The 21,973-nt window shown below is 41.5% G+C and overlaps 1 protein-coding gene across 2 annotated transcripts; it reads right to left on the reverse strand.

Annotated features, from left to right (window-relative positions):
- Positions 1 to 73: 73 nt before the first annotated feature.
- ska2 (spindle and kinetochore associated complex subunit 2) lies at positions 74 to 19,072 on the reverse strand. Of its 2 annotated transcripts, none has more exons than XM_039777840.1 (7): positions 18,941 to 19,072; positions 13,450 to 13,542; positions 7,835 to 8,011; positions 6,419 to 6,493; positions 3,737 to 3,779; positions 1,449 to 1,575; positions 74 to 982 (listed from the first exon to the last, which is right to left on the reverse strand). In XM_039777840.1, exons 1-7 carry the CDS (start codon positions 18,971 to 18,973, stop codon positions 859 to 861), a joined length of 672 nt encoding a protein of 223 aa, XP_039633774.1. In that variant the 5' UTR covers positions 18,974 to 19,072; the 3' UTR covers positions 74 to 858. The 2 variants fall into 2 exon arrangements, with proteins under 2 accessions (XP_039633774.1, XP_039633773.1); XM_039777839.1 differs by having other exon boundaries at positions 74 to 985.
- Between the last annotated feature and the right edge of the window lie 2,901 nt (positions 19,073 to 21,973).

Consider the following 21,973-nt stretch of genomic DNA (forward strand, 5'->3'; position numbering starts at 1 on the left):
GTTATGCTAACAGCTTCTAAAGCTGTGCATAAAATAACTATTAATGTAATGGTTGAAATCGCAGCTGTGTTAATTTGAATTGTTAAAAGAATTTTAATGAATTCTTTTCAGAAGTCCTTTTGATGTACACAGATTGTTAAAAGAAAAAAACAGTTTGACCCAATGAGTCCAATGGTTCCAACCTTAGAGCCATTTAAGAAAACACTTTCTGCAAAGGTTTTTATTTTACATTGTGCTATTTAAGGATATGCAAATAAAAATGATATACAAAGACACACCGTCTGATTTTAAACAATCCCACCCCCCCTCCCACTTATGGTTAACCTTTGTTTCCTTTGACAGTCCTTCCGCCCTCTCCTCAGGAACACTGGCCCAAGCAAAGATGTTGAATGCCATTTAATCTTCAACATTCTGAATTTCAGTCTACGCACCTGAACACTGAATTGACCATAGATGTGTAGGTGAATATGACTGTTAGCCCATTAATGGCAATCATAATTCTCCTTTGGGTTCCATATTTTATGCAGAAAGGTATCCCCTTTGACTGATTGATACAATCAGACTGCGGTCTACAATAGTACAGGAATATCCACATCACTCATATGCAGACATATGAAGACATTTATCAAGAATTTTTATATAGCTCAGGTAAAACCTGATCAAAGAATAAACGGCATCTGGACTGAAAATATGACCCATGTGCCCACAAACATCTGGTGGCCTGGATGCATCTGGTCTGGCCAATGCTCCCCCCCCCCCCCTCCATACTCCAGGTGGGACAGGTGGAGGAGCGGCCAAATCCAGCCCAGCCAGTAACAACACCCACCCACTCAACAGTCTCCATTGGTTGAATTCAGCTCACATGGCGAGACGAACGTGGCCTCTCCGGTCCAGCTCGACTAAAGAGAGGTGCTGCAGGACCTTCAGTTTGGCATCGCTCACCTTCATCTTCAACTGCTTCATCTTCTGCACACTGAGGGAGCTGCTGCACAGGACGACAGGAAACAGACAGGCACTGCAGTGAGCTGATCAATTCAACGGGCGTCATTTCAATTAAATGATGCAGCACGATGTTGATAATCTGCACGCAATTCACACGCAATCGCGAGGTAATGTAAGTCAACGGAGGCCAAACGGCGTTGATAGACACGCTAAAAAGGGAGTATGCATCTTGATAACACGCCAAAATGGCATACGAATTGGCGTGTCATACATACGCAACTTCATGGCCTAAACACACTACCCCCATTCAAAATGTATGGAAAGACTTTCGGACAGCTGACGCAGGCTGTCTGAACGCGGTCTTACACCCAAAACCTTCTCAAAGGTAGTTTGACTTCCCTGTTTAAGATGCATCACTTGAGAGTACATGTGTAGGAACCCGGTGTGAATATGAACATGTTATTGTGCATATGACAGTAAAAGAATCACTGCAGTTGCTCTCCAACCTGTTGTTGCCGAGGTGCTGCTGCAGCTGCTGGTAGAAGGCGTTGAGGTCGGCCAGCTTGATGTTGGAGCGCACGCTGGGAGGAACCGTCTCCAACATGGCTTCACTCAGCTCCTCGTACTCAGAGCCTGGGGATGGACACGCACCGAGACGTCAGCCTCGCAGCTCAACTCTGACGGAGGAACAGGTCAACTGCACGAGTACAGTCCAGCTGATCGGAGGTGGAAAACATGCTTCTTGTAGTTTCCGCTAAAGGGTCAGTCCCCTAATTACTTATTTCCATGGAGATAGTTTGGGATTTATTTGTTAATGGTAATCCCCATATCCTGCAGCCCTACTTTAACCCTTGTGTTGACTTCGGGTCACATTGACCCGTTTTCAATTTTTGTTTTATATCAGAAAATATGGGACGTAGAAATAAGCGCTGAAAATGTGAAGAACATTTTTTTTACAATTTAAAACGTTGGAAAAAGCAAAAACCAACTGTGAAAAAAAACGCTCCCAAAAAACATTGAAAAAGGGGGGGGGGGGGAAAAAAAAAAAAAAAAAAAAAAAAAAAAAAAAAAAAAAGTATTTGCATGGAAGGTTATGGGGGGGGGGAAAAAAAAAAGAGTGAAAAATAAAAAAAAAAAAAAAAGTATCTGCATGGATACCACAAGATGGGAACCCAAAAAATTATTTTTCTTGCAATTTGAGTGAACTGACCCTTTAATATAACAAAATATATATATATATATATATAAAGATTCTTTTTGGGGCATTTTTAAGTTTTAATTGATAGGACAGCTAGATATGAAAGGGGAGAGAGAGGAGGGAAGACATGCAGGAAATTGTCACAGGTCGGACTCGAACACTAGACCTTCTGCGTCCAGGAGTAAACCTCTATATATGTGTGCCTGCTCTACCAACTGAGCTAACCCAGCCACTACATCTTATTTTTAAAAAGGTGTGATATGCAGTGTTTTCCTAAATGAACAACGTATAGACTAATACAAAAGTAATCCTTCTCAATCATCACTTATGACCCACTAGAAGTGTGTGGCGCCGCCTATATCTGCCCGATTTCTGATTCATTTAATTGTATCAAGAATGCCATAAACGTAAACATGAAAAGACATCTAATACAATCGAGGATAAAAACACAATAAAGTCCAGGATTTATTTCCATTGTGGCCCTTGTGCCCCGTGCCTGGATTATCTCTTTTTATTTTGCTGTGTGCGGGATGATTCTGGCTGTCAGCAAAGAGCCTTTGGGCCCCACGTGAAGGGTGTGTAACCCCCCCAGCCAATAACAGCACGCAGGCTGCGCAGCACCTTCATATTTCCAATACCGCCGCTTTGTCGCGCCCCTTGTTATCCGACACCCACACACAAGGCACCCTGTGGCATTTGATGATATATACAAATACATTCTTTATGTGAAGTACCTGACAAATTGAACTTCAAGTTGCAGTGTCTAATAACAATTTTTTATTTTTTTTTTTATCAAAAATGGCAGGCAAAGATCTAAGTCTGACAGTAGAGGCCCTGGAGGAAAAACATTGATCTTGTCGAGCCTCTAGAATTTAGATTTCCTAGCTTCCTTCAGAACTATTTGTGCAAATATTTCTTAACTGGTGGGTTAACAGCAGCTTTTTGGAAGCTAACAAAAAAAAGAATTCCTATGGACCTGTAAAACATTTACAGACTGTAGAATACTGACCAAAGCCTGGATGGGTTTAATACAAAGTAAAAAGAACGTGCTATACACATGGAGCCCTGGCTGCCATCAAAGTCTGAGACCAGGACACTGGGACTGAACAGCACACGCTGAGCTGATGTGTTAACAGCCATGATAGTGCTGGCTCTTTAGTTATGTAAGCATGCTAACATGCTCAAAATAATGATGCTTACATGCTGATGTCAATATAAAGTTTAACCATGGTTACCATCTTAGCTTAGTTGTGTTAGAATGCCGACATTTGCTAATTAGCACTAAACACAAAGTAGAGCTGAGGCTGATGGGAAAGGCCTTAGTTTTGTTGGTATTTGGTCCCAAACTAAGGAATTAGACCGATGAAAATGTTGACCTGATGATGGCGCCAGGGGAAAAGCCAGAGGATCACCAAAGCTAGCACAATTCATCCTGAGGGGGAACCTGAATGTATACTATTTCATGGTAACCCAATCCAATATTTCAGTCTGGATTAAGGTTGTGGACCGACCCATCAGACAGACTTGACTCTTGCCATCTCTACAGTATTGTGGATTATTCAGAGCGGGGGTAGACTAAGAAGGTAAGAGACTCACTCAGTGGCTGCTGGGGGCCAGAAGCCTCTACAGCAGGAGGCACCTGGAAAAAACAAAGAGCAGCAGCAGAGAGGATCAGTGGGATAGTAGACTGGGGATGCTAACTCAACACGCTTACATGTAGGCCTGGGTTGTTTTACATAATCATTGGTTCTTTGTCGAACCGCAATGAATCGCTAACATTAGCTAAAGGCGTATGACTCGTAGTTGTTGATTTTGTTTAGATATGCCAACTTGTAATTATATAAGTGATTATTGGTCGGACTATATATTTGTATTATTATTTCAGTTGTTAGCTGTTGGCACTTGACTTGACCCTAAACATATTCAAAGCAACAAAAAATGACAAAGGGGGACAGTTAGAAAGAAAAAATCTGATGATAATAAAAAGTTACGATAACAAAGAGCCGTGGTTTACTTCATAGGCTGTGTGTTTGTGTTATTACATTATCTGGGTCACGTGACCGGGATATATAACCAAAAGATTCATTCAACACTTTAATATGTTTAAAAAAAGTAATACATTAATATTTTTAAATTGGAGTGAAAGAGACAATTGTATATTAGAGGTGTGAATCTTCGCTGATCTCCCAATTCGATTACGATTATCATGTCAGCAATTCAATTCGATATCTCGATGCATCACGATGCGTCAAATAAATTTTTCTATTAAAGCCATGTAGGATATTTCATGCATAGCTTTTCAAGCTTCAAAAACAAAACATTCTGCAGTGCTCTAACACTAAATAACTTGGATACATAAAACTATACAGCACTGAGCACATGGCACTACCTGAATGTGCAGAAATATGTAAACATAAATGTTGTTAGGCCTACATTAAATTGTAAACAGAAATAATCGATTATGAGCCGGCCGATTATCAATGCAGCATCTTCCATGTCCACGATTCGATGCATCGATTATTTGATTCATTTCAACACCTCTATATCTAATATATATATATATATATATATATATATATATATTTTCACGTGTAGTGCAGAGTCACATTCATCTCTTGATGCAACACATCTGCTGTCACAATATACGGGCTTACTTTGTGAATCTAGATTTATCCTTAGGGACATCTTTTTGCTTGTGTTGCTAAAGCATGTACAATTTCTCAAATCATAGAATCCTGAAGAACAAAATCCGACATAAGCATTTATATTCACATGTTAATTCTATAAAGCAGCAGGTTTCATAATCAAAGCTGGTATTTAAACTATGGCTCTAATAACAGCCAGGGCCATGGCCAGTGTTAAGCTTCAACGCTTCCTGGACAGACCTTTCAAATTAAAAGTCTACTAGAAAGGAGAGGATTACTGCCTTTGAACCGCTGGAAGTCTTTACAGTAGCAGCCCTCTGAAATTGCTGGCAGGGCCGTGACATGCATTTGGAAGCCATACATCGGTCATAAAATCATGGACAGCTTCAAGAAGGGAGGGAGGAAGAGAGAGAGAGGGGGGAGGGCTTCTAAGGGCACCAAGTGTTTACAATCCTCCACCACAGTGAGGGGAAACTTCCCTACATCTTGACAAAAAGCAGCCAAACAGCTCTGTATACTGCAAGAGTCCGTGATAGGGCTGAGCCATTAATCCTTCTCCAATCTAAATCGAGATTTGAAAGAATGTGATGAGCTAATCGTGAAGACCGCCATTAATCCAATATGCAATATTTAGTTGAATGTTTGGTGTAACATTTGGTTCAACATGTTTTATTCCTCTTTTTGTTATTATATTTACTGTTTTTCCATAAGATAATTGCTGGAATAATGTTAATATCACAGACTGTTTACAGAAACGTCCTACCTTCAATCGATATTTCATTTATTTTTATGACTTTATTAAACATGATGGTAGAAGGTGCCATATGGAGATGCTGCTGTTGAACTGAGGCAGAGCAGACATTTCACTTTACAGGAAAGTACTGATATGTTTTTATTAGAATGGTATATAACTTTAGCTTTTGTGATAAATGTTCTGTGCTTGACTGTTCCATTCTTATTATTATTATTATTATTCTTAAAGAAAAACACTTATTGCTGGCAATTCATATCCATGTTCTCATCCTTGCATAAGAATATAGAGCAGTTGTAGTGGTGTCTCGTGTTATAATGCTCCATGACATGTTTTATCTGTTGCACAGTGAATACTGAACTTTAGCTAAGCTTTAACAATAATAATCGCAAATCAAATCGTAATCGCAATATCTGGCAGAAAAAAAACACAATTAGATTTTTTTTTCTCTAATTGAAATAAATCAAATCCCTGTCCACTGTTTGAGAATGGACAGTATGTAATATCTAGTAGTTATACAGCTTAGTATAAGCTAGTCTCCTCTTAAGATGAGCAGGTGACAATCCTGGAGGAGCTCAATATATATATATATATATATATATATATATATATATATATATATATATATATATATATATATATATATATATATATTGAGCTCTATATATATATATATATATATTATTTGATTCACAGTGAGAAGCCCTACATCTAACTCAAAGTGTGATTGGATGAACCCCCCCCCCCTTCATAAACTGAGCCTAGAACAGAGCCGTGCTGCTCAGTGACCGGCTGGAGGGGGTTTGTTGGGATGCAGCCAATGAAGTGGTGACAAAGGTTAGCAATAACCACAAAGGTTTCTGGGTAGTGATTGGGTCTTACCTCTGTTGTGGTCTCACTGGCCGCTGTACCCAGGAGCTCCGCTGCCTCCTGCTCCGGCGCCGTCAGCGGCGGAACCTGCAGCACGCCAACAAGGACACGGTCAACCGTTGGTACCCACAGCGGTGGTATACTTAGAGGTTAATAAGAGGAGGACACGCCACGTTTCCCATTTCTTATGCATTATGACAAGGTACCCCCAAGTTTCCACACGTTCAATTTAAGACCTTTTTTAACACCATTTAGAATATAACTTAATACCAACTTCACGAACATTCTGGCAAACGCATGTAGCATATAATGGAATATCAGAAACCATTGCAGGCTATAAAAATAATTGTTGACCAAGTACTTGATCTTAATACATTTTATCGTAATACTCAATACATACAGTACATGCTTTGTGACGAAACAATGAAGGAGTTATTTAATCTCATAAAAGGACAATACAAATGCTAGACCTTTGAAACAAAATGTTTGAAAACACTTTTAAAAGGCCTTATTTTTCAAAATTATATTTAAGACTTTCTTTTTTGGGGGGCATTTTATGCCTTTATTTTGACAGGACAGCTGAAATCATGAAAGGGGAGAAAGAGGGGGAACGACATGCAGCAAAGGGACGCAGGTCGGAGTCGAACCCGCGGCCGCTGCATCAAGGAGTTAACCTCTATACATGTGCGTGCTCCACCAGGCGCCCATATTTCAGACTTTGTTAAGACCCTGTGGGTACCCTGTATGATCATCATGTACTATTTTTGTTTGTCTAGTTCTTTTCATGGACAGAATCTGTTGACGTTGCTGGCTTTATCTTTCTAGGGGTGATGATGGCGCAGTGCATATGACACATGCCTTTGGTGTGGGAGACCTGGGTTTGAATCCCACTGCGATACATCAACCAATATGTCCCTGAGCAAGGCACTTAACCCCTAGTTGCTCCAGAGGCGTGTGACCTCTGATATATGTAGCAATTGTAAGTTGCTTTGGATAAAAGCGTCAGCTAAATGACATGTAATGTAATGTATTGAAGTGAAAGCCAATATACAGACCCATATACATGTAACTGCAATGGTTGTACAATTTTTTCACCATTTCTCCAAAACTTCCAACGTGCAAACAGCGAATTTGCAGCATGAGATCATTTCCTCCCATGTTTACTTTGACTCATTGTTCGCAATCAACACACAAATGCATCTGCCGTTTGTGAGCGACCATCTTCTGTGAAACGTGAATCCGCTACAGTTTGCAATCTGTGTGTGGAATAGTGCTCGCAAATGGCTTTTTGTTGACAGGAGTCATGTGCATCAGAAGTCATCACTGGCATGATAATCTAATAAAAGACTGTAGAATATGGAACCTGTCCTCTGTATAGAGTAGGAGTACATACGGTGGTGTGTGTGAGCTGTGTGTTTGCGTGGGTACCTCCACATCAGCAGTCTGCTGGAGGTGCTGGACCAGCTCCATGGCACTGCTGAGGTCGCTCCTGATGGAGGCCATGGATTCTTTCTGCGCGGCTGAGATCTCCTTCACCTGGGAGCACAGCGCCGTGTGTTTGGCCTTGATGGCCCTCAGATTCTCCAGCATCAGCGCCGGGTTCTCCTGCGATACGGTTAGAAAATATGGTTTATGATCATAAAAGAGGCGTGGTTTACTTCATAGGCTGTGTGTTTGTGTTATTGCATTATCTGGGTCACATGACAGGGATATATAACCAAAAGATGGTTCCTGCGATTCATTCTAAACTTGAATTTGTTTAAAAAAAGTAACACATGAATCAATCTTTCTAAATCGGACTGAAAGAGACAATTATATTGTTAATGGCAATTATTTCTCAGACAATTGATAGTAGAGCAACATTTGGAATTGTTCCAGCTCTAAGTCAGACACAGCTTAGTGTTGCTGAAGGTTAAAATGAATGATGGACATTGCCTCTAATGGATAGAACTAACAATTACCAATGCAGGTTTTATGAAGTTTGGTCTAACATTTTTTAACATATACAATGAATGAAACATAACAGGGACTAAATAGTCCTACTTATTCCAGTGTGAAAATGTGCTGTACCATTTATGCTGTATGTATAAGTTATTTCAATGGTCTTTTGTGGACACGTAGCTATCTCTACGTGTCCTGATCTGTTTCGTGCTAAAATATTGTGTCTTGTGTTGCATTATTTTCTTCATGTATGAGAAAACTTACAATTGAAATGTCTATATTAGTAGGAGAAATGGGGAAACCCCACAAATGTGTGATGCGTTTCAAACACACAAATGAAAAAACCTGCCAGCACGTCCTCGATGCACTGGGTTTATACCAGGGGTGGAAAGTATTCAGAGCCTTTACTTGAGGAAAAGTACTAACACCACACTGTACAAATACTCTGTTACAAGTAGAAGTCCTGCATTGAAAATATTACTTAAGTAAATGTACGTAAGTATCAACAGGAAAATGTACTTAAAGTATTAAAAGTAAAAGTACTCGATGCAGAACTCTCCTCCCATTGTAGAAAGAGTAAAGGATCCAACCAGTTGTGTGTTTAATGGTCTCATCATCTCAGCTGGACTTGTAGGCTGTTATATTGTTGGCTAGTTTACTTTAGAATCAAACATCAGATTTTATAAACTACATGTGTTTAGTGTGCAGAAATCTTAATGTGTAAAGTAGGGCTGTAGCGATACACTAATCTCACGATACGATACACGATATTCAGCTCACGATACAATATATCACGATATTTAGCCCACGATACGCTTCGATTCGATATAATTTGATACACTTACATCATTTTCTGAAAGATTTAAAGGGGACCGAGTGATTTTGGTGACATCTTGTGAGCCGGACTTTCAAATAAAGAAAATAAAATGAATTTATACCTAATACGCCTATTCTTGTTCAAAATTTTCACTTTCTTACTGAATTAATGCTACATTTTTATTTTATTTTTTTACATGTAGTAGTGTGAGCAAACTCCTAAAAACATGGAAACTCCATAATGATAACTGGCTCTTTAACTAGAGAAAGATCTCAGACTAGGAGGCAGTTCACTGAGGAGTGATGGTTAAAGTCTGATTATGGAAACATTATTGTAGTATGCAGCGTCCTGATTGGTGGAAAATGCTTGCAGAAAGAAAGGCTGTCGTCAGGTAAACATGTCACTGAGGCTGAAGCAAAAAGTTGACGTGGAAAAGCCAAAAGCCCAGCTTTAATGATGAATGGACTGATAAGCAGGCTATGCACTCGTCATGTATGCCTCGTTTGCAATGAAACAATGTTGTTGCAAAATAATACAACCAGCATCATAATCATCACTCAAACATAACGATCGCATCATTCACGTGCATATTAAGTAGCTCCAGATTGTCCGCTCTAGCGGAGAATTTGGTTTGTTCAGCCAGCAGTGAGGTTTACAAGAATTTGTCAAAATTTCCAGATTCCCGGCAACCTAAGATAAACAGTTAGACTAAAAACTGACAGCTTTTGTTTTAGCTTGTTTGTAAAAATTTGCTATTTGCAGAGTAGAGCTGTGTTTGCGTAAAACAGCGCGGTGGACTGAGCAGATTGAAATATGGCTTTCTACATGTTTAAGCTGGTCTACAGGTGAGTGCATTGATCAGTATTGACTTTCTACTCACGAAGGTTTAGTTGTAGCCTATTTACAGAAAAGAGACCAGCGTGAGTTCATCTGCCCCAGCGGCCGTATCGTTCCCAGTCAGGTGCTGCGTGTTTTAACGCACACACATCTCGGCTCAGCTGTGTGTGTGTTTTAACGCACACACATCCCGGCTCAGCTGTGTGTGTGTTTTAACGCACACACATCTCGGCTCAGCTCGCACACACATCTCGGCTCAGCTGTGTGTGTGTTTTAACGCACACACATCCCGGCTCAGCTGTGTGTGTGTTTTAACGCACACACATCTCGGCTCAGCTCGCACACACATCTCGGCTCAGCTGTGTGCGTGTTTTAACGCACACACATCTCGGCTCAGCTGTGTGTGTGTTTTAACGCACACACATCTCGGCTCAGCTGTGTGCGTGTTTTAACGCACACACATCTCGGCTCAGCTGTGTGCGTGTTTTAACGCACACACATCTCGGCTCAGCTGTGTGCGTGTTTTAACGCACACACATCTCGGCTCAGCTGTGTGCGTGTTTTAACGCACACACATCCCGGCTCAGCTGTGTGTGTGTTTTAACGCACACATCTCGGCTCAGCTGTGTGTGTGTTTTAACGCACACATCTCGGCTCAGCTGTGTGTGTGTGTTTTAACGCACACACATCACGGCTCAGCTGTGTGTGTGTTTTAACGCACACATCTCGGCTCAGCTGTGTGTGTGTGTTTTAACGCACACACATCTCGGCTCAGCTGTGTGTGTGTGTTTTAACGCACACATCTCGGCTCAGCTGTGTGTGTGTGTTTTAACGCACCACACATCCCGGCTCAGCTGTGTGGTGTGTTTTAACGCACACACATCTCGCTCAGCTGTGTGTGTGTTTTTTTTTAACGCAACACATCCCGCTCACGTGTGTGTGTGTTTTAACGCACACACATCTCGGCTCAGCTGTGTGTGTGTGTTTTAACGCACACATCTCGGCTCAGCTGTGTGTGTGTGTTTTAACGCACACACATCCCGGCTCAGCTGTGTGTGTGTGTTTTAACGCACACACATCTCGGCTCAGCTGTGTGTGTGTGTTTTAACGCACACACATCTCGGCTCAGCTGTGTGTGTGTAGCACACACATCTCGGCTCAGCTGTGTGTGTGTGTTTTAACGCACACACATCACGGCTCAGCTGTGTGTGTGTTTTAACGCATACACATCCCGGCTCAGCTGTGTGTGTGCGTTTTAACGCACACACATCCCGGCTCAGCTGTGTGTGTGTTTTAACGCACACATCTCGGCTCAGCTGTGTGTGTGTGTTTTAACGCACACACATCACGGCTCAGCTGTGTGTGTGTTTTAACGCACACACATCTCGGCTCAGCTGTGTGTGTGTGTTTTAACGCACACACATCTCGGCTCAGCTGTGTGTGTGTTTTAACGCACACACATCACGGCTCAGCTGTGTGTGTGTTTTAACGCATACACATCCCGGCTCAGCTGTGTGTGTGCGTTTTAACGCACACACATCCCGGCTCAGCTGTGTGTGTGTTTTAACGCACACACATCCCGGCTCAGCTGTGTGTGTGTTTTAACGCACACACATCTCGGTTCAGCTGTGTGTGTGTTTTAACGCACACACATCTCGGCTCAGCTGTGTGTGTGTTTTAACGCACACACATCACGGTTCAGCTGTGTGTGTGTTTTAACGCACACACATCTCGGTTCAGCTGTGTGTGTGTTTTAACGCACACACATCACGGTTCAGCTGTGTGTGTGTTTTAACGCACACACATCTCGGTTCAGCTGTGTGTGTTTTAACGCACACACATCACGGTTCAGCTGTGTGTGTGTTTTAACGCACACACATCTCGGTTCAGCTGTGTGTGTGTTTTAACGCACACACATCACGGCTCAGCTGTGTGTGTGTTTTAACGCACACACATCTCGGCTCAGCTGTGTGTGTGTTTTAACGCACACATCACGGCTCAGCTGTGTGTGTGTTTTAACGCACACACATCCCGGCTCAGCTGTGTGTGTGTTTTAACGCACACACATCCCGGCTCAGCTGTGTGTGTGTTTTAACGCACACATCCCGGCTCAGCTGTGTGTGTGTTTTAACGCACACACATCACGGCTCAGCTGTGTGTGTGTTTTAACGCACACATCACGGCTCAGCTGTGTGTGTGTTTTAACGCACACATCTCGGCTCAGCTGTGTGTGTGTTTTAACGCACACATCTCGGCTCAGCTGTGTGTGTGTTTTAACGCACACATCTCGGCTCAGCTGTGTGTGTGGAGCTCGGGCATCGCTGTACAGAATCCCGGCATGTGAACAGAGATGTAAATACAGGGGGCTGGGTTTTTGCTCTAAATGCTTGAAATGATAAATAACAGAACACATTTTTTCCTCTTTATATTTTGTGAATTCATGATTATTCTGCGGGCCAGACTAAAAGCTTTGACGTTGGCTGCTCTACAGCGACACTAGCGGCTGGCTGACCAAATCGCTCTTCCTGCAACGTGAACGGGGGTAAACACGGGGGATTTGAATGGGACTTATGTATCGATACTCGCGGCTTAAAAATCAATACTTTCTTGGGGAAAAAAATATCGATTTATATCGCAGAATCGATAAAATTGCTCAGCCTTAGTGTAAAGTAAATAACTAAAGCTGTAACAGATGAATGTAGTGGATTAAAAAGTCCAATATTTCTCTCTGAAATGTAGCGGAGTAGAAGTAGAAAGTGGCATGAAAAGAAAAGACTCAAGTAAAGTAGAAGTGCCTCAACATTTGTATTACCTCGTGTGAGGAGGGCCCAAAATGAGGCTAGAATGAATAGCTGTGGATGTGGGGAGGGGCCCATAGAGAATGCCTTTCTACAGGGCCCAGAATTTTGTGATACGCCCCTGCCTAGGGCTGGGCGATATGGAGAAAATCAGATATGACCATATTCTTGACCAAATACAATACATCAATGTCGATATTGCGACGATATTATACGGTTGAGAACTGGTGCTTTTACAAAATAGTTTACCAATGAGATTTTAGATAAATAATCATCAGTAATGTGGATATAATGACTAAGTGGGTAAAGGCAAATAATAGAACAGCTAGAACAGTCTGGTAAGTTCAGAAAATGACATCACTTTACTGTAATGCAGCCTGTAAAACAAGGAAAAGACAACACATATGCCATATTAGGATATATAACGATATCCAAAATCTAAGACGATATCTAGTTACGTATATCGATATAATATTGATATATTGCCCAGCCCTACAATGGCCCATAAATACTGTCCACCGATAATTCCTGTGTCTGACCTACAGGAGCTTTTTTAATGTCCTGCAGACTGCAGATGGTGTTGGATGGAAGCCTGTCTTTAGTTGGGTGGGAATGTCAGCAGAGATAACAGCTGTGGTTTCAGTTATCACCTCAGCGGGACATCCATTCTCTGCAGCGTTGTTGATGAAGTCCAGCTTCAGCCGCTTCTCGATGTACTCCAGGTCTGCCTCGGACTTCAGGAACTGCAAAGACACTCAGCTTTACGCTCTGCTAGTACACTGCTGTGCACACACACACACACACACACACACACACCCTGCTCAAGTAGGGCAGGGTTTGAAATAAAAAATGGCATGAAGAATTTAAGATACAATAACACAATGTACAACTGGTAAAACGTTGCCTATTCAGTTTCTGTGGATAAAAAGAGGCAAACGTTATAGCTGTCTAACTATAGCCACTGTGTTACAGTGGTGTTTGATGAGACTGGTTACATTTAGGGCTGCAAAGATGAATCCATTATCGGATTAGATGTCAACTATTAAATGAATGGCCAACTATTTTGATATTTGATTAATCGGTTCGAGTCATATTTTAAGAAAAACGAAACGTCTAAAATCTCTGATTCGAGCTCCTAAAATGTGAATATTTTCTAGATTCTTCCCTCCTCTATGACAGTAAACTGAATATCTTGGGCTTTGGGAAACACTGATCAACATTTTTCACCATTTTCTGACATTTATATAGACCAAATAACTAATCGATTAGGCCCAACCGAGAAAACAATGGACAGATTCATCTGCAGTGGGAATAATGGTTGGTTGCAGCCCTAGTTCAATTCTGCAAAGGGTATTTCATAAAGTGAGATCAGCTGTTAAGCCAGGCTTACTTTACTAAAAGGACATTCTGTGCCATAAAGCATGGCACAGAATGTCCTTTAGCCCTTTAGCATAGCATTTATCTATCAGTTAATGTGACCATGTGGAGTGCAGCACAAACTCACAGTAGGTTAGCAGCCAAGACTTAGACACCAGGGTTTTTCCCAGAACAGTTGTTTAGCCCGGTGGCAAGTGTCTATTTATTTATTTTTTTAACGAGGGCCCGGCTGGGACCAGTCCCAGGCTGATGGCAGCATTAGGACGGCTGCACGCTGGCTGCGTGGCGTGAGCGTGGCGTTTCTGCTGCGTCTCAGCTGCGTGGATTTTTCTATGTCTTTACACACCAGAAACGTGTCTGACGCGGCGCTGCTGCTGCTAGCCTTGTCTGGTCACATGATGTTTCCCATTGATAGAATGAAATACCATGTTAAACATAAATATATTCTGATCTGATTACAGCAAAGACAACGCCGGCAGTATTGACGGCAAAATAGGCTACAGAATATTTCGTTATGTATTGACAGGTGCAATATTTGAAAATGTATAATTATTATTTTATTTTTTATTAATTTAACATATAAACATCTTTTCAGGCGTCGGTACTATTTCTAGCATGCACGCGTTTTCGGCTCGAGCCGCGCCCGAGACGTGCGTGTCACGCAGGCAGTGTGTAAGCTCTAACCTGTTACCATGGGAGCCCGAAATAAAAACGGACACGCTCACGCCACGCAGCCAGTGTGTAACCGGCGGTGATAACAGAATCATGGACGGAATCGCAAAATTGAGAATTAAAAAAAAATAAAAAGCTAAAAGGGGTGTCAAACATACGGTCCGTGGGTTAGAACCGGCCCGCCAAAGGGCCCAATCAGGCCCAACTGAACGACTTTGCAAAGTGTGGAATTTGCAGAGACATAATTAATTCCAATTCCAAATTCTCCACTTTAATCTCAGAGAATATCCAAGTTCTTTTTCCGTAAATTTACGACTTTAATCTTAGAAATTCTTAGAAATTGTTTCTCAGAATATTACCCCTCTCTCCCGGGTCCGTTACATTATTTTCCTACAATGGTCTTAGAACGCTTGAATGCTGTTGAAAAATAAGCAACTTGCGTTCGCCAACATCAAGCTGACAAGAAACTCTGTGGCAGATAAAGTTTCTGATCCTTCTGGAGAGGTTTACTGGTCCGGTAGCCTGACAAGCCAGACCCACATCCAGATGTCGGGTCTGGGAACTCACCATTGACAGGGCTCAATCCGAGGGGCGGGATAAACGGTTGTCTTTTAAATTCCCTCTGCACGCAATAGGATAGCTCTACAACCAACCAGAGCAACGAAGAAGGTAGCGGAGCTAGTTGATAGATTAAACTTTTGCCGTATCCGGTCGGTAAAACTCTGACATCTTCCTTTTTTAAGAATGATTTCTGTTCCGTTCTTTGTTCTTTTTTCAAAGAAAAGCTGAACTCCAAGTCTTCCAGAAGACCGCTGTTCCCAGCAGCAGCAGCAGCAGCCATAAGCCCCGCCCACCGACTCTATACACGATGTGATTGGCCTGACCAGAGTTTGGTTTTTCCAGCTCGCAAGCCAACGGAGAGTGCCTAGACCCCCCTGGCTGCAAAATAAATTTGCTGCCGCTAGGGTGCGTCTAGATTTCTAGGCTACTGGTCCGGCCCACTTGAGATCAGATCACAGGTATGTGGCCCATGAACTCAAATGAGTTTGACAGCTCTGAGCTAAACGCAGATTCCACAGGGCCCTACATTAAGTCAGCGCTAAAAGCTAACTGGAGATTTGAAAATATGACTATGTCTAAGTTTCCAACAGAGCCACCCCACTGTAGTTAAAAAAACATCTTAAAATAAAAAATAAAAAATGGGCGCCTGGGTAGCTCAGCTTGTGGAGCGTGCACCCATGTATAGAGGTTTACTCCTCGACGCAGCGGCCGCGGGTTCGACTCCGACCTGTGGCCCTTTGCTGCACGTCATTCCCCCCTCTCATGTCTTAATCTGTCCTATAAAAATAAAAATAAAGGCCTAAAAATTATCTTTAAAAAAATATATATATTATTCCCAGTGGCTTAGGCCTGTTGGGGGGCAATTTAGACCTGGTGGGCCGCCAGCCGGGCTTAGCGACTTTGAGTCCATGAAAAGCGCTATATAAATTCAATTTATTATTATTATTATTATTACAATACACTGGCCTAGTCCCACTCACTTCATCAGACCACACAATAGTCCAAAGATCATGTCCACTGGACTTGATACAGTCTAGAAATGTAAAAGTAGTCAGTGCAGCTGGTCTCTGCAGTTTTCAGATGCTTTGACAATACTATTGCACTGCTAGCTGTCTGATACAGTAGTGCAATGAAGTCAGAGCATCTGCCAACAGCTGAAGCTTCAGAGTTTGAGACGTTTCCATCGCTTGTAACCATTTTCTGGCCAATGCCCTTTTAACATTGCACTGCTTTTCTAGAAGGGTCACCAGTAGCACAATATAAAAGGGGCACTGGACAGACAGAACGCTGGCTTAGCCAAAGGCTGGACGTTCTCACGGCTCCGTGAGTTGGGAGTCAGTGGGTCACATAAATGTGAGAAGATATCTCGCTGTGTCAAACACAATGTGTGGCATATGTTGTGTGTAATACATCCTATACGCTCAGTTCACCACTCGGTCCAGACTGAAAGATCTCAACAACTGTTTGCCATAACATTTGGTACAGACATTCAAGGTCTGGGGACTGAGGGACTTATCCTTTAGCGCTGCCAGCAGGTCAAGGTTTCCACTTATCCAGTCAAATATCCCAACATTGACTAGATTGATTGACTGAACCAAAAGGAGTTTTCCTTTAGTGACACCATGAGGTTCCAGTGTTTTCTCTGGGTTTGTCGAAGACATAGGTGAGCCTTTTTGGCACCATAAAAAAAGCTTAAAGACAAAACTTGCTAAAGAAGATCACTGGGGACCAAATTAGATCTGAGAAAAGTCTTTTAGTTAGTTTAATGCTTTTTTTTTTTGCAGCATTTCACATTCATTCAGCTTATGTGCTGCCAAAAAACAGCTTGGGTCCTGCACTTAAGACTTCTAATAGTGGAGGAAAACCCTGGGTTCACATTTTTGGTTTTGAGTGAAAGGTATCAACTGGATACCACTACTATACTTTTTTTTTTTTTTTACTTTTCTAGTGTCAACACACCACATACTAAAACCTGCTTAGAATCAGTACAGTGGCACACCTGCTAAAGTTGACAAAAAAAACGAATAAAAAAAAAATTATTTTTTGGAAATTGATCTTAATGCCTTAATTAAAAAAATTAGGAAAAATCCAACCTTTGAGAACACCAATTATCTTTGTGAATGAATAATGCATCGTAAATAAATAAATGTTCTTCCTTAAAATACAGGGGGCATAAGTATAGACACCCCTATGTTAAATTCCCATACAGGCAGGCAGATGTTTATTTTTTAAGGCCAGTTATTTCATGGATCCAGGATACTATGCATCCTGATAAAGCTCCCTTAGCCTTTGGAATTAAAATAGCCCCCATACCTTCACCATACCTAGATATTGGCATGGGGTACTTTCCATAAGATTTGCATCTCTCAATGCAAATTAAACCAGCTATTAGGCTAACTGAAATAAAACCATGCCAATCTCTAGGTATGGTGAAGGGGATGTGATGATGGGGGGCTTTTAATTCCAAAGGTCAAGGGAACTTTATCAGGATGCATAGTATCCTGGATCCATGAAATAACTGGCCTTAAAAATAAAAACCTGCCTGCCTCTATGGGAATTTAACATAGGGGTGTCTATACTTATGCCCCCTGTATTTTAAGGAAGAACATTTATTTATTTACGATACATTATTCACTCACAAAGAAAATTGGTGTTCTCAAAGGTTGGATTTTTCCTCTTTTTTTTTTTATTAAGATCAAATTCCAAAAGATGTTTTTTTTATTCCTCTTTTTAGTCAACTTTAACATGGGTGTGTAAACTTATGCAAGCCACTGTATTAAGGATATGGGAAATGGCAAGTGAGATGATGTTGAAAGCTCTGGAAAAGGCTAGTTAGTGGACCTTGAGTTGAGATTACTTGGTCAAACATTGTATACCTGTTTTATTGGACCATCTGCAGTCCTCCTCTGCTTACTAATTACAGAGCTAACTTACGAACACTGTTGTAGAGTTTCGAAAAACGTAACGCTATGTCTGGAATAAAAGTTAATTGTCTGTTAATTGGAAAGGGCTAAAACCAAACGGGAACACATCTGAGCTGTAGTGAAAATGACTAGTCTCTAGCTACCTAATGCTGAGCTGTGGCCAGCTGTGTTGACTGACCGCTGGCTTGTTGTTGTGATGCTACATGACATGAATACTTTTTCACACGGAACGACAGCTACGTAACGTACAGGTTTTAATGGTGGCCAGGTTTAATATTTTGAAGGAGGAAAGCGGCTTTTGACAGCTTAACGTTAGGTCTGAACGGGCCTTCCGCTGTTATTTTAATAACGTTAGTACTAGTTAGTAAGACGGAGGGATATCATATTAACGGTACGTAGACAGGCCTGCTGAATGGCGCAAAGGAGTTTGAATTGTTTATTAATACAAAGAGAAAACCATGACCTGCTGCTCTCACTGTGAAAGGACGAATACCTCGTCGATAACTAATGGTCTGCCAAATGTGTCTGGAATCGTTCACCAAGGACAAAAAGCTAATTCAGAAGGCGAATATTACAGAAAATCGAAACAGTTTGACGCTGTGCTTACCATCGCCTCAAGCTTTTCAACTGTTGTCTCCATGTTGAATAGTTTTCAGCCTGATGCGGGCTCTGTCATTGGCCAGCTGTCAGGAATGGAGAAAGCCGATTGGACCGCTTCGGCTGTGTGTGCGCCATATTGCTGTCCGTCTCTTCTGTGAAATAGCTGCATTTTTTTGTATTCAAAGAAACTTTATTTACTTGATATATTCCATAACAAAAGCCCTTTAAGCTCATCCATGATATTCTCTAATATCAGAAAAAAAACATTTATTTTCGAATTGATTTCAGCTTAACTAGGCTACATTTTAGACAGCAAAAACACTTTGTTTATGAATGACATAGCCAATATATAGTATAGTCCTGGGTCACTTTTCCCTCCAGTTGGGCCTCTTGCATGGTCCATTGATGTGTGGACTGATCTGTGGTCAAAACAACCTGGAACTGGTCTCCATCACCATGCTCCAAGGGCGTAACTTTGTGTCCAACATTGGGGGGAGGGGGGGTATTGAGTTTGTTTCAACATTAGGGGGGGGCACATTATATATTATTACCCCTATTGCCCCTATTACCCCTATTACAGGGGTAAATTTCAAGCATCAAACGCTTCATTTCCTGCATTCTGGTGAAGTTTTCTGCAACATTTTGTGCCTTTTCTGCATGCTTCATGTAAATATTATTATTCATTCATTCATTCATCTGCTGCATCGTTTAATACGTTCTGCAGATTCAAAACAGTACACGTATTGGAATGTTGTCAACTATGAAAACTACAGTGTCAAGATCATCCCTGTGCAATAACCCTGTAACACTGTCAAACTCAACTTCATGAAGGGCCACACTGGAACATGAGAACGACATCAAGGGCCAGACATGCGTAGTTTATTGACATGCTTTTATTTAATCAAAAAAGTCTAAGATCTTTGACTGTATTATTCCATGTCTGACATAGTCTTCTTACTTACAGTTTGATCGACATGAAGCCCTGAGTAAGTTCCTTAGCCATCAAAGAGTTTATCAAATCAAGCAAAATAATGACTCCATTTTTAAAAGCTGACTCACAGCAACCTGTTTCACAGGCTGAATATGAAAACTCTGCTTCTGGGAGTCCGCAAATCTGCCAAATTCTGCTTTGAGTGTCGCGTGATTGCAATTTGAAAACAGTTTCCGGTCTTTTTGGTTCAGCGCACAACTAGGCGGGTCAAACGTTATTGTGAACCTAAATTGATGTGCGGGCCGGATGAAAATTTGCGAGGGGCCGGGTTCGGCCCACGGGCCTTGAGTTTGACACGTGTTTTAGAGGGACACCAGGAAGTCCCAAACAGACAAGGAAAATACCAAAAACTTTTAAGTTTCCGTTTTCACTCTTCATTCATTCAAATGTTCGAATTTGAAATATCTAGCAGCAATAGGGTTGGCATTGTTCTCTGTTTTGTGGCTCTCAGCTCCAGTCATTGGTTACTAGCTAGCAGCATAGCATTGCTGGCACTATTTTGGGAAGCGGGACAGTGTGTGTGTGGGATTGAGTCAAAAAATAAAATACTGTGTGCGTATTCATGGTAATGATGGAACATGTCACCCAGTGCAACAGTGTGGCTCAGTGTGCCTTTAAAATTTTTCTTCTATTTCTTTGCGATTATACACACTCTCAGGGGAATCATCTTGTTCGATTAGTAATAATTCCGTATTTTAGTTATATTTAGTAATTAGCAATGGTTTTCACTCAAAGGATACTTCCCTATCGTTTGAGTCCCATTTCCTACTGTAACGTCAAAACTTCAAATGTGCTCCATGGTCACTGCTGATGTCGTGAAACTAAACGAAGGTCACAGGTTGATTTGAATTTAATCGGTGATGAAATTTGATTTGTGGTGAGTGTTGGATTAATTTAAAGGTCCTATGACATGCTGCTTTTTGGATGCTTTTATAGAATATAAATTATATTACCACTGGTCCCCTAATACTGTATCTGAAGTCTCTTTTATATAGGCCTTAGTGGTCCCCTAATACTGTATCTGAAGTCTCTTTTATATAGACCTTAGTGGTCCCCTAATACTGTATCTGAAGTCTCTTTTATATAGACCTTAGTGGTCCCCTAATACTGTATCTGAAGTCTCTTTTATATAGGCCTTAGTGGTCCCCTAATACTGTATCTGAAGTCTCTTTTATACAGACCTTAGTGGTCCTCTAATACTGTATCTGAAGTCTCTTTTATATAGACCTTAGTGGTCCTCTAATACTGTATCTGAAGTCTCTTTTATATAGACCTTAGTGGTCCCCTAATACTGTATCTGAAGTCTCTTTTATATAGACCTTAGTGGTCCCCTAATACTGTATCTGAAGTCTCTTTTATACAGACCTTAGTGGTCCTCTAATACTGTATCTGAAGTCTCTTTTATATAGACCTTAGTGGTCCCCTAATACTGTATCTGAAGTCTCTTTTATATAGACCTTAGTGGTCCCCTAATACTGTATCTGAAGTCTCTTTTATATAGACCTTAGTGGTCCCCTAATACTGTATCTGAAGTCTCTTTTATATAGACCTTAGTGGTCCCCTAATACTGTATCTGAAGTCTCTTTTATATAGACCTTAGTGGTCCCCTATTACTGTATCTGAAGTCTCTTTTATATAGACCTTAGTGGTCCCCTAATACTGTATCTGAAGTCTCTTTTATATAGGCCTTAGTGGTCCCCTAATACTGTATCTGAAGTCTCTTTTATATAGACCTTAGTGGTCCCCTAATACTGTATCTGAAGTCTCTTTCCCGAAATTCAGCCTTGGGGCAGAATTACAGCCACTAGAGCCAGTCCCACAATGAGCTTTCCTTAGGATGTGCCATTTCTGTGTCTGTAGCTTTAAATGCTATTGAGGAGGAGAGAGGGGGGGCAAGGTGGAAGGTGGGGACCAGCTTTCAGCCACGGTTGTAGCTCTATTTCCTCATGGGCGGGCAAAGCAGAGAAAGGGGAGGTAACCTTGCCCCTTATGACCTCATAAGGAGAAGATTCCAGATCGGCCCATCTGAGCTTTCATTTTCTCAAAGGC

Source organism: Perca fluviatilis, chromosome 16 (genome assembly GCF_010015445.1).
Source record: "Perca fluviatilis chromosome 16, GENO_Pfluv_1.0, whole genome shotgun sequence".
Taxonomy (NCBI): Eukaryota; Metazoa; Chordata; class Actinopteri; order Perciformes; family Percidae; genus Perca; species Perca fluviatilis.

Excerpts from the sequence above, each read along its gene's own strand:
- ska2 (XM_039777839.1), bottom strand. The coding sequence starts at position 18,973 with ATGGAGACAACAGTTGAAAAGCTTGAGGCGATG. Across the intron at positions 13,543-18,940 it reads TTGAAAAGCTTGAGGCGATG|TTCCTGAAGTCCGAGGCAGA; the intron begins GTAAGCACAGCG and ends GTGTCTTTGCAG. Across the intron at positions 8,012-13,449 it reads AGAATGGATGTCCCGCTGAG|GAGAACCCGGCGCTGATGCT; the intron begins GTGATAACTGAA and ends ACCGTATCGCAG.